The sequence below is a fragment of the Carica papaya genome, chromosome 7 (genome assembly GCF_054855325.1).
Source record: "Carica papaya isolate Zhongbai chromosome 7, ASM5485532v1, whole genome shotgun sequence".
Taxonomy (NCBI): Eukaryota; Viridiplantae; Streptophyta; class Magnoliopsida; order Brassicales; family Caricaceae; genus Carica; species Carica papaya.
Genome location: NC_142315.1, coordinates 25,535,249 through 25,548,991, shown reverse-complemented (window position 1 = coordinate 25,548,991; position 13,743 = coordinate 25,535,249). Strand labels below are relative to the sequence as shown.

The window sequence follows — 13,743 nt, the reverse complement described above, 5'->3', positions numbered from 1 at the left end:
CAATTAAAACAACTGCATAAAATTACAGACATAAATATCAAATTGGATGATTATTTTATAATATTTATTTTAATAAAATTAAAACTTAATTTATAAATATATTAATAAAATTACAGTAATAAAATTAAATTTTTTTAAATAAATTATGATATATCTTAATAAAAAAATATATTTCGTAGTAATCAAATTATTTACGTTATGATAATCATAACGGTATAAAAATTTGATGATATAAAATTAATTAAGATTATTATAAAAATCTTAATAGATAAATATTAAAATTTTAAAATATGCATTCACTATCTTTAATAATCAATTCGTATTCTCAACGATGATATTGGTTTTTACTAAAATTAAATAATAACTCAAATTTTAATAAATTGGTGTATAAATTATTTGAGAAAGTGCACGTAAAATATATATAATTATATACAATCATACTACATTATAACACTCACTCGTCTCATGTAAAGGTTTAACTTGCGAGACAATCGTGGGACAAATGGGTTTGAATAAGATTTGAAGCATCTCTAGAAACAAACATTCCTTGCTGATTCCTTACTCCACTATGAAATCAATTATTTATATAAAAATATGCATGCATTTAATTAAATCCAAAAGGATCATTTGGCGTAATTTGAAAGCCTTGTTTGTCACCATGTAATATAGATTAAATTTTGTAGTTGATTTACACGAATTGAATTACAGGAGGTGTTTGAATCAATTTTTAACTTTAGCATTTGTGTTTAAAAATATGAGTAAAATACAATATTTGTAATAATAATTAAAATCTAAAAAATAATTTTAATTTTTACAAAACACCAACTTATTTATACAAGTATTACATTTATTTACCATAAAAGACAACATCGACATAACGGAAATTGACAGGCAGTCAGACAAGACAATCATCAAACACTTACCGTGCATTTTTCACTTCTAAACACACAAAGCAACCTGCAAATCTCCAAACCCCAAAACAAAATTTACAGTAAACGCCATTAACAAAGAGCTCAACACCGAGATTACAACTCCTTAATACTAGCACACACAAACTCATCAACCCGTGATTTCCACAACCCTAATATTACGCGAGTTCGCGGCAACCTCCTTAGCCACACTAACAATAAGAAACCCATTATCCATAGAAGCTGTCACCTGGTCAGCTCTCGCGTTATCGGGCAGCTTGAATCTGCTCGTGAACTTGTTGTCGTCGGTGGAAATTTGCAGCACGTTGTCTTCGTCGACAAATACAATCACCTCGTCGCTCGTGAGGCCCGGAAGGTACGCCTTGAAGACGTGCGCGTTACCTGTCTCGGTCCGTGTGATCTGGGTCTCGACGGAGGGGAAAATTTCTCGAGGAAATTGAGGGAAGAAAGAATTTGGAGGGAAAGGGAAATCAGTGAATGGGTTCCAGATTTCAAGATTCTTGAAAGGATCCCATGTGTCTATGTAGGAGAAGGGATTATAGATGGAGCCTTGTTGATCTCTGATGGGTATTAGTGACATGGTCCTTGTTTGGGAGTGGAGAAAAAGAGAAGGAAAGTGGAGGGAAAATGGTGGAAAATAGGAAAATTATAGGTGTGATGATAAATGCTCACCCACTCGGGGAGTTTCTAGAAATGTCCGAGGGAAGTATCAGGCCCAGGCCCATGCGTTTGACCCTGGTCAGCGGCAGGTGCATGGTCCTGAGCTTTAAAACGAGTCGTTTTGGGCTTTAGGGGGAATATAAATCTTTGAAACGATCTAGCCCATGTTCTGAACTAGATAGAGAGAATACGACCTTAAAACGATTCGTATTGGGGCCTCGATTTTGAATTTTAGTAACACAGTGCGTATAAATTTGTTCAAACTATAATATAAATAAATAAATAAAATTTTAGTATAAAATAAAAAATGAAAATTAAATTTTAAATCAAATCCAATTTAAACTCACTGCTGTAGCCATCAGACAAAATTACCTAAATTTTTAAGTCAAGATTAAATTTTGTGAATCAAAATCCGCTATTCAAGAGTGGGAGAATGGCTGGCGCCATGTCACTGTGAAAATTACGGGCCGCTAAGTACGACGGAGTCAATGGTCTAATTAACATGTGTTTTATGGTTAAAATTCATGCTTTGATTAAGAATTTCCCGCGATGCTTCCAATTTTCCTTCCCATTAAATTATCTACTCAGCCTACAAATTTGTACGTTTAAATGATTAAATTGCACATTAATATTTATCAATTAAAATTAATTATGTAATAAGTTTTAAATTTTAAATAAATTATCATTGGATTGAAAGGATACAAATCGATTAGTTTCACCGTTCCCATTAGTTGTATGTCAAATAAATCTATTTTTTTAAAAATAGATTTATAAAATTAGTAAGAATTATGAAAATTTTATTTTGTATGATATTAGACTATTCGTGAGGTTATTTTGTTGGCTAATTAATATCATGTTTTATTAATTTTGACCATTGTAGTTTATATTATATTATATTATACGGAAATATATTGAACTTTAGTCAGAGGGTGACAGTTAAAAGTTTGCATATATATAATATGTATGTTAAAGATGCGGGGAATATATATTTGAATATCTTAGGTCATAGCCATTGTAGTGAGTCGTATTGGATAGGCGATGGCTTTGGACATTAATTTTTACGGTTTTTATGTAAATTAATGTCATTTATTATAAGAATTAGTCCGTAGATAATTATTGACAAATATTATATACATATATATTTATGGTTTACGTCAACAATTAATAAAATTTGATAAGATTTTAATAAATTAAACAAATGATGGGAAATTTTACTTTATGTTTTATATATATTCTTATTTTATAGAATTGAACTCAATATTTTAATAATAAATTATTTAATCTTAACCAAACAAACAAAAAAACGTACACAACATCAACATGCAAATTCTGATCCGAAATTATCGGATAAAATAAAAGGAAATATTAAATATTGATAATTTATTATTGAGGAAAAAAATAAATTAAAGAGGTTTTCGTTTTCAATAAGTAAATACCAGTTGTAGAAAAATACAAAGTTGAAAGCAAACAAGATTTGTCTATTTGCTGTGATAAAGTTGTGATATAATTAACGGCTTTGTCGAACGACGTCGCATTAGCCAACTAATCCCGTAGGCGCTCACGTCACTGACTCTCGTGCGCCGCAGTTCGCGATTTCTCTCGCACCAATACCATCACTTTCTTAACCGCCAATTTTTATTTAATTGTTTAATTATATATTTTAAATTATCATTTAATTTATTTAAGTTACGATTATTTAAAAAACTAAAACCGAAAATATTTTTTAAATTATAAAAAATAATTAAAAAAATGTAAGTGGGAGAGAGCATAAATAATAAAATAATAATTTATTGAATATTAAATTAATTTATTTTAGATCAGGAGTGAACGACGTACAAGTTTAATAAAGATAAATAATTAAAAAATGAAGTTGAATCTGACGGTCAAAAAATAGCACGTGGGCCATCATATTGCAGTTTTGTACTGGGACCCACGGTCATCCGGTATGATTCGATGAAAGTGCCAAAATTGCCACCGTCCAGATTAATGTTTTTCAGACACACAAGATAAAAGTTGTTCGCCTTAATAAGAAACGTGTACATCTTTGCCTCCAAATTTTAAAAATCTTCATTGAAAATTAAAATATTTTGACAAAATTATATTAAAAAAATAGAAAAGAATATTCTAAAATATACTTTAATTTAAAATTAACATTAAATAATAATACTTATGAAAATTTTAAATTAAAAAATAACATTTAAGTTAACAATAAAATAAGTTCAGTAGAAAATCTCAAAGAGTTGGATAGAATAATGTACTAAACTTTATTTGGTTATAATCAATTCATTAATGATGTACTAAAATTTTCCAATTTTTATAAAAATAAAAAATTTGCCAAATTTAACAAGAGTAATTACCTTAAAAACTCTAATTATTAAATACTGATGGACATCAATTTATCATTATTCCCGCTTCTGTGAAAAAAAATAAAAAATTCTAAATTTAACCAAAGTAATTATCCTAATCACCTCGATGATTGATTAATGATTTATAACAATATTCCCCATTATTATTCCCTTAATCTAAAATTAATTTTTTGATAATTGAGTGTTTACGTGTATAATGATTTTTCTAACAGTGATAATATTGCGAGGCACACTATAATTAAGTATTTACTATAATATTTTAAATACGCACTTTCTTTAAAAATCTAAAATTAAAATTATATTACAACTAAATTATATAAAAAAAAATTTAAAATAATTAAAAAAAAAAAAAAATAGTGTCCCGTCTCGAAGAAAATTGTAAGAAACAGACTGATGACTCATCAATCATCGTGTACTATATATAATTGTGAAGAGATTGGTGATTAGAGAAAAAGCAGAAAAGAGTATCGGAGTGGGACCCACTTGGAAAATTGCAGTTGGGAAGTGGGGCCCAGTGTTCTTCTCTTGTCCCCAAACTGAAAAAGTAAAATAATATTTGTGCTTCATTTAAACAAAAATTAAAAAAATAATATTTTTTCATTTGTTTATTGAATGCTTTGTTTGAATGATAAATCATTATGTTAATTTAGTGAGCTTGTCTTAATTGAATCATTTTAAAATAAATTATATGGTTGGTTGGATGATTTTTAATAGTAAATTATTTTTAAATTTTTCAAAATGCTAATTCATTAATTTTTAATGGTTAAATATTTTTTTTTATTTTATCCTCACAATTATTTTTTAATTTTCGTTTTATTATTAAATTTAAAATTTTATTTTTTTATATTAAATATTAAAAAATTAAATTTTTAATTTTCATAATAAATTTATTTTTTAATATTTAAAAAAAATTTATTAAAATTACAATTTAAATAATTTTATGAAATAATTTATTTTTTATATTAAATATTAAAATTAAAATTTTATTTTTCATAACAAATTATTTTTTAATATTCTAATAAAAATTATTAAAATTTTCTATTAAAATAATTTTATAAATTAAATAAAAAAAATTAAATATTTTTTTATTTAATATTAATATAATAAGATATAAATAGATTAATAATTTAATTTAATATACAATAATATTATCGTATCAATTTAAACAAAACAGTTAGTAATATCATATATTAATACATAATCTTTTTAAATATGATATAATTTTATAATTATCATCTCATACAATTGTTAAACCTTACCGTACATTAATTATTCATAAAAAATTAACCAAATACAGTATAAGTGTTAGGTTTAATTTTTTATTGGGTAATTAAATTCTTAAAAACAATTTTAATAAAATAAAAAGTAAAATTAATAAAAATTTTGTATAAAGAAGTTAATAAAAATTAATTAAAATTAAAATATATATTTGTTATGACGGTAACTAAAACAGTAAAAGTAAAACTTAAACAGTAAATTTGTGCCAACAAACCAAAAACAATTCTTTAAATACTCCCGCTAACAACATTACATTTTCCAAGAGCCTTTAGTTTCTCTCTCCATTCGCATTCACTGTACCAGTCCAATTTTCCCATCAAACAATCAAATCCCGAGAAGCCGAGCAGAGTCGAAACAAGGCAGTTCTGGAGGCGGAGAAAATCAAGCTTTTGCATAAGAAAATGTGTCTGATTTTTCTATGTGATGAAGAAGAGAGGGAGCTCGGCCGGCAACAAGCTCCCGGGTCATGTCCGTACTGCGGAGGCAAAGTTGAAGCTCTGGATATCGAGAGTCAATGGCGTTTCTGCTTCTTGCCGATCTGTTTCAAGATCAAGAGGAAGTATTTCTGCACTTTATGCTCCAGGCGTCTGGTTTTGTATTACTAATTAGTAATTTCTAGAAAAATTTGATGGGTGAAATCTAATTAACCGTGGAAAGGTCTCACCGATTTGCAGTTTTTCTTTCTGTTCTTCTTTTTTCTTTTTTGTATTTCTCATCTTTCTTCTTCAATTAGCTCTCGAATGGGAGTTACAGAGGATCTTCTGTAAATATGGTTTAAGAGTCTGTCGGACTTTATTGGTTCAATTGGTTTCAAAGCTGTATAATCTTTATCAGTTATCAGCATCCTGAAAACTGTAGATTAATTGATGCCATTTTAATTATTTTTTAAAGCTGTTTATCTTCTGGTTTCTGTTGTTTTCTTCTTTTTTTTTTTTCTCTGAAAAAAAAAATGTGAATACTGATCTGGATATTGGGTATATGTGCAGTTGTGCATTGAATTTTTGAGGACCACAGCAGCTTTATGCCATTAAAGAAGATCTTAACTGAGTATTTCTCTGATTTTGATGGGTTTTATTTACTTGCTTTACCCTTAAAACTCCACCTCTTCTCCTCCTTCCATTTTCTACTTTCTCAAATTGAAAATCGAAAACCGCGTCTGAGAATTTTAGTTAATGGGTATGTAAAAAGAGAAAAAAATAATAATTTCTCCAAAAGTTCAATAGTTGTCGGCTTAGATTTGGGCTAAAAGTGAGAGAAAATTTTGGGTTATTGTGCCAAAAAACTAACTGGGGAATACGACGGTATTTCAAGTGTATATTGATCGTATATCTAAAGGTTTACTTGAAATTTATTCAATTGATTTGAATTGAGAAGGGGTGTTGATCTCTAGAAATTATTGTTGGATTAAGAGGAAAAATTTGGGAGAACGCTGCAGTTTGGGTCAATCAATAATTAATTGAATGAGATTTAATGCTTAATTCATTAAATATATTTCAGTAAAAAAAAAAACACATATTTTAATGTTTAAATTCCTTAGAACAAAATTTAATTGAGTTGAAATGGGAATGGGTGATGAAGTGTAGAGAATTAATGTTGGATTAAGAGGAAGAACTTGCAACCACCAAGAAATGAGACTTACTAATTATTTCATTAATATGTTTCGATCAGAAAAAAAAAGCCATCTAAATTTTGTTAATTATAATGAAATTAAATTTTTATTAGGGCAAAAACAATAAATAAAAGAAGTAAATTAGTAAGAAAATTTGACAATGGAAATGAATGGGCGAGTTTGTGGGTGCCAGTTGTAGTGATTTTGGATTTTTGTAAGTAATTACAAGTACAAAGCTTAACGCTAGAAGTGGCTAATATTTCACTTTCTTCCTGGATATCGATTTAGTACAGCACAACACAGATCTCCCCACTCAGAAATGAAAAATACTTGAAAGGATATACGCTACCCTTCATATATATATATAGACACACTCATTTCTGGCAGCAGAGCAATATTTGATGTGGATAATGTTTGTTTCCTGAGAAAATTACTTAGTCTTTATACATAAGCTCTTACATAAGAAACTAAATGGCGTCAAGACATTTTCCTCCTAATTGCTAGTTCCGTGACTGTAAAAAAAACATTTTTTGTCATGCAACTTTAAATCAATGCATTAATACGAATGAATAATAATTGAAATTTTTTTTTCGAAAATTATAAATTTAAATTTTATTAATTATATAAAATTTATTATTTTATGTATGTATTTAATTAAAATATTTAAGAATTGATTAATACCCGGACTTAAAAAACTCGATGTCGATACATTCGGATTGCATTAATTTTGTGGGGCTTATAATTTATAGTTAGAAATATTGGAAGGTGATGTATTGAAGGATTTGAAGGAGGGAAAGAGATGGAAAAGGGGAGAAAAAAAGGAAGCAGAGAGTCCCATTCCAATCTACTTTCACGTGCATTTCCCACACCTCACTCTCCAATTATTTGAGATACTCCCATGCCCATCCACCATTCATATATATACATGTACGTATATATATTATCGAAACTTCTTTTGCGGTATGATTGATAAATTTATTTCTATAAATTATTTGATGGTCTAAAATTTTATGCTTTAGTATTATAATAAGTGTGTAAGTATTATTTAATTAATTAAATATGTGTTTTAGTAATATATTTATATATGCTTAAAATGTTATTAAAATACATTAACACATTAATTGAATAATTATTACACAAGTTTTAAGAAACTATTTGTTTGAGTTAAATTGTATATTACTATCTTATAATGATTATTTATTTATTAACTAATTAATGAAATATCTGTTTTTATTAATATATATGTGTACAAATATCTACACTTAAAAAATTTAATTATTAAAGTATAGTTTAATAAAATTTTCTTCTCATATTATTGAGTTTTGTACATTTAAAAATTGGGTCGCTCGTAAAAATAAACTAAGAAATACATTGTAAAATTCTAAAATCTTAAATTAAATGAATTTATAATCTAAATGCGTAAGCAATTAATGAAGTTAGGGTTTATATCCCTTACACAATAATTTAAAATGTCTAATACGTTTACAAGAATATACATTCTAAAAAACAAACAAAAATTAAAAAAATGAAATAAAAAACGAATAACTAAACATCTTATAACAACCTTCACCAGCACTTGAAGGGAATCCGGGAAGTAAACTTGTAACGGCCCCAGAAATTAAAAGGAAATGTATATAAAAATTCTAAGTGCGGAAGCAAAATAAAATAGATTGTGGTTAACATCCATTACACAATAACCAAAACGTATTAAAAATATGAAAGAACAAGCTAACTAAAGAAAATACTAGAAATGAATGTCATAAGGAAAACTATAAAATCTTTTAAGCTTCTACTCGCCGTCTTCATGCGGAACAGTCTCGGGAGCCAACGTTTCCGGTAGAGTTCCCTATGGACCCGGTCCGTCCACCATCTCCTAAGATATCTAGTGAGGCTGTCAACTTACCCAATTATCAATTCAATCCCATTCCTATTTATCCTTAGTCTTCGTTACCCATTCAAACATAACTATTTAAGCAAGCAGCGTGCATACACAAGGCAAGCATATATTAAATTCACAAAATCAAGCAGCAGTGAAGCAAACGGTGATTTATGCATTCAAAATCATAGAATAAATAAGCAACATATCGTAACACATTTAAAACTGTAAAATAAATAAAACAGAAACTGACTAAAAAGGTATATCAAATTCAGGCTCCATTAGCAACTTCAATTAATTTTGCATATCTATTAATTCATAAAACACCGTTTTATCATTTATTAAACTTTAATTCCGTGATAGAAAATAGGGTGAGAGATCCTTACTTGATTTGGAGTCTAAAACCGGTTTTTCACTGCACCTATGAACAGTCCCTAATTCCCTGAATTTCTGTATAGGAACCGAAACATACTTTTGGTACCTACACATGTCCCCAAATAACTAAAAAAATCAGACCCAGGGCCTATTCGACCAATTTTTGAATTCCAACACGGCGGCTCCACCGTGCTCCAGTAACGGCGGCGGCGGCGATCCGCCTCGAGTTGGTTGTTTTTGGCCATTTTCGGCCGAATTCAGCCAAACTAGCACTAGTTCCTGCGAGAAAACACACGTAAGGCCCTCGGTGGGCCCAAAAAAACAAAAAATCGAGACTTATCGGCGGCTGAACTCTCTGGTGCAACGACTCCTCCGGCGCAAGCCGCGATTTGGTGTTTTGCTCCAGTCAACCTGAAGATGAAGGAACGGTGGTCACAATGGTGGAAAAATTACATTGAACAGGAATCGGGAAGGGCCTCATCGGAGGCAAAAATCGAGGAAACCCACGGCGACGCCGCTGGGCTTCGACGATGTTTTCGGGACAATTTGCCGGTGGTTTGGCTCCGATTTTGCCACAGGTGGATTTAGAGTCGAAATCCGAGCCAAAGAAAAAATTTTTACCTTATTCAGCAACTGAAAAGTGCTCTGGTGCGGCGGCAGGTGGCAGTGGTAAGTTCTCCCGGTGGCTGGGCGGTCTTCTCCAGCGAGGGCTTTGGCGGCTAAGGTTTGGGTTTGGGTGTGGATGAAAACATTTATAACCTTCTGCTTTCAATCTGGGCCGTCTGCACGCACTTTTGATCTGAGTAGTCCGTACGTGCGAGGACGGATCTCAGCTGTTCGATCGCGCGGACGCAGATCGCCCACATGGCTCCGTTCCACGTGGCCTCCCGCATCAGTATCTCTGCCACGCGACGTGTCCTGGTTGGTCGGGGCTGCTAACAGGGTCAGTGACGTGGCACAATTTTTCTAAATTGCGTTCTGACCCCTGATTTTTGATTTTCTTTTCAAAAATACCAACAGAATCCGAATTTTCATCCATTTTTCCCAAAATTATTTTCAATTAAATTCTAAAAATAATTTTACCCATTTTTATCATTATTATTATTTTTATTTCTATTTAATTAAATTAAACTAAATTAAAACCATATATTATTACATAAATAATCATTTAATTCATATAAAATTTACAAAAAAAATTAAAATAAAATAAAATAATATTCATAAAAATAATAATAAAATTTGAGGTGTTGCAGAACTACTCATAACCCTCCTATTAATGGGGATCTAGATCTTGATACTCTTGATTTGAAATAATTAATTAAATAGTGAGCTACACTACTTCAGTAAGAATATCAAACTAATCACAGATACAGAAAATAAAATATTGGTAAAAATTAAAAAAATAATAATGGAGTCATTGCTTTATTTAAATACATTTAAACTTCAAAATATTTGATTAATATTTACCGTAACGAGTTTTCTAACGACAATCTATGAAAACTTATGTTTATACACTTTTTATTTTTCCATATAAGATAACAAAATACGATATCTTTCATTTCTTACCTACTCCCTAGGGATCCACATGGGAGTTTTTTTTACCCGTGAACCTGATATCCAATTTAAACGATTAACCAGTCGTCCCCATACCCCGTCCGGTAATGAACAATAAACATTTAATCGTCTCGATATCTCGTCCGGTATGAAGGTGAACCATATCTGTCAAACCTTTATGGTAAGGGACTTCTCAGCCCTGTCTGACTGAAGTAATGTTCACGATAAAGTTCCCTATGTATCGGGCCCGTCTACTATTTTTCGGGTACCTAGTAAGTCTTTCATATACATATTTTCATTAACAAAAAAATCAACTATGTTATACTAATATCTCATCGTATATTCACATATCAATAAAATAACATTTAAACAAATTGTAAAAGTCCGAAACTCAAATGAAAATAAATTCATAAATTAAATGCAGAAGTGAATAATAGAGTTAGTGTTAACATTCTTTACATAATAATTTATAATACCCAATATGGATACGGGAATAAAATAACAAATAGAAATTAAAGAAATAACCAAAAATCGAATAACTAAACATCCTAAAACGACCTTCACTAGCTCTTAAATGGAGTATGGATGGTGAAATACTTACAACATTCCTTTTTATCAAGATCTGGATATTGGACCACTCGATCTGAAATAGTTAATGAAATAGTGAAATAACTAACTCTGTAAGAATATCATACTAATCACATATACGAAAAACTGAATATTGATAAAAAAATAAAAAAAAACTAATGGAGTCCTTAATTTAATGTAAATTCATTTAATATAAAGAAAATAATTTATTTCATATTTACGTAGTAAGTTTTTCCAAAAACAACATATGAAGACCCATATTCACACACTTTTTATTTTAACATATAAGATAACAAGAGACCATCAGTTTTAATTTTTAGCCGCTTACCAATACCCCTAGGAGTTCATAAAGATGTCATCCTACTCATGAACCCAATATCCAATTAAACAATTAACTGGTTTTCCTCATATCTCGTCCAATAATGAGCGTCAAACATTCCACAACTTCAATATCTCGTCTGATATGAGTGTGAACCATATCCTTCAAACTTTACTGGTAAGGGACTTTTCAGTCCTGTCCGACTGAGATAACGTTCACGGTAGAGTTCCTTATGTACCAGATCCGTCCGCCCTTTTTCGGGTGCCAAATACGTCTTTTACATACAGATTTTCATCAACATAATAATCAACAACGCAAGATAAATATCTCATTTTATATTCACATATCAATAAGAGGACATTTAAGCAAGCGATTAAACTTATTATAACCAATAATCGAGTAATTAAATAGCCAGATAAATTATGTAGAATGGAACTAATTAGCCCAGATAATCGAGAAGACTATTTAAACTATAAATGTAAGCATACACAATACAATAGTGAGAAATTTAGGCAGTACATAAAAATAAAATGAGAATCATGATAAATGTACACTAATCGGTTCCGGCTCCACTAGTAACTTGTAATTATTTTTAGAATTTTTTAATTTTTTATAAAAATACGAAATTACACATCATTAAGACTCAATTTACCGTAATAGAGAATAAGGTGATGGATCCTTTCTCGAATCAGTATTTTGAAATGTCGTACTATCTACTACACCACTTAACGGGTACTGAATTTTCTGAATGATTTATGCAGAATCCAAAACACTTGTCATGTATCTAAAAATATCATATAAATCCACAATTGATGTTCAAAACTCATTCCGGCACGGCAGTGCCGCCGTGCTATGGCGCCGGCACTGTCATCCACGACAACGGTTCAACTTGGCCTAGTAGGTTTTTGCCCATTTTTTGACGATTTTGGTCCCATCACTACAAAAAAACACGTTAGGGGTCTCAGTTGGTTTGAAAATAAAAAAAAAATCGAACTTACCGGCAGAGAGGACCTCCCAATGTGGTGGCTCTGTCGGTTTTCATTCGTGACTGAGGTTATTTCTTTATCTAACCATCATAGTAAAGGACAATAAAGATAAAGATAAAAAAATAACGTTAAACGGGAATCGGGAAGAGACTCATCATAAGGAGTTTTGAGATTTTGCCTGCAGCAGCTCTGTCAGACTTTACCTGTAATTTTTGACTCACTCGCCGTCCCTTTTGCTCCGATTTAGCCATAGGGGTACTCAGAATAAAATTCCGAGCATGTATGAGAAATTTTTACCTTTTTTGACGATCGACGGTGGCTTTGATGTGGCAGCGGCTGTCGACGATCAGCCTTCTTCTTTGGGTTCTGAGTTTTCTTCTCCGGTGGGAGCTAGCGACTAGGGTTTGGGTTTCCGTATGATGCGAGATATTTATATCCATCCTACATTGATCTATACCGTCCATTGAGATCGATCTCGTCCGTTCGATCGCACATAAGAAGAAAAGAAAATTGCATCGTCCATGTTTGATCTCGACCGTCTGATCATACTTAGGGAGAAAACAAAACCGGGTAGTCCACGTGTGCGGAATCGATCCTGGGTCGTCCGATTGCAAGACATGCGAATTTTTACCATTTTTTATCAAAATTATTTTCAATTTCATCTATAACCTATTTTTTCCAATAAATTCAATAAAAATTAAAACAAATTAATTTAAAAATAAATTTATATATATTTTTAAATGTTAAAATTGATCCTGAGCCAAATTCTGGGTTTGGGTATTACACAAACAATATGATTTCGTACCTCAAATATTAAGAAACATAGTTGAGACTTTTATTTTAAATTAATGAATCAGATAAAGATCACGATCAGATAATCAATTAATGAAAAAAAATGATTTAAAAGTAATAATTTTAATAATACGGTGGATCAATCAAGCAAGTAGAACAGTATAGAAAAATAAACGAAAAATCTATAGAGTTGTGAATTAACCGGTTCCAGTTCTACTAGTAATCAGTAATTATTTTTAGGATTTTCAAATTTTTTATAAAAGCATGAAATTATATATTTTTAAGCCTCAATTTACCACAATGAAAAATAGAGTGAGAAATTGTTATCCGGATCGGTGTTCTGAGACATCGAGCTATCTACTACGCCCCCTATCAGATACCAAGTTTTTTGAATTTTTCATGTGGAATCTA

The 13,743-nt window shown here is 30.3% G+C and overlaps 2 protein-coding genes across 2 annotated transcripts; one reads left to right on the top strand and one right to left on the bottom strand.

Moving 5' to 3' along the window:
* Nucleotides 1–784: 784 nt before the first annotated feature.
* LOC110825556 (HSP20-like chaperones superfamily protein) lies at nucleotides 785–1,587 on the bottom strand. Its single transcript, XM_022056024.2, has one exon. It carries the CDS (start codon nucleotides 1,507–1,509, stop codon nucleotides 1,060–1,062), a length of 450 nt encoding a protein of 149 aa, XP_021911716.1. The 5' UTR covers nucleotides 1,510–1,587; the 3' UTR covers nucleotides 785–1,059.
* A 3,890-nt stretch (nucleotides 1,588–5,477) lies between these two features.
* On the top strand, nucleotides 5,478–6,123 carry LOC110825557 (uncharacterized). Its single transcript, XM_022056025.2, has one exon. The coding sequence runs from the start codon at nucleotides 5,635–5,637 to the stop codon at nucleotides 5,836–5,838; it is 204 nt and encodes a 67-aa protein (XP_021911717.1). The 5' UTR covers nucleotides 5,478–5,634; the 3' UTR covers nucleotides 5,839–6,123.
* The last annotated feature ends 7,620 nt before the right edge of the window (nucleotides 6,124–13,743 follow it).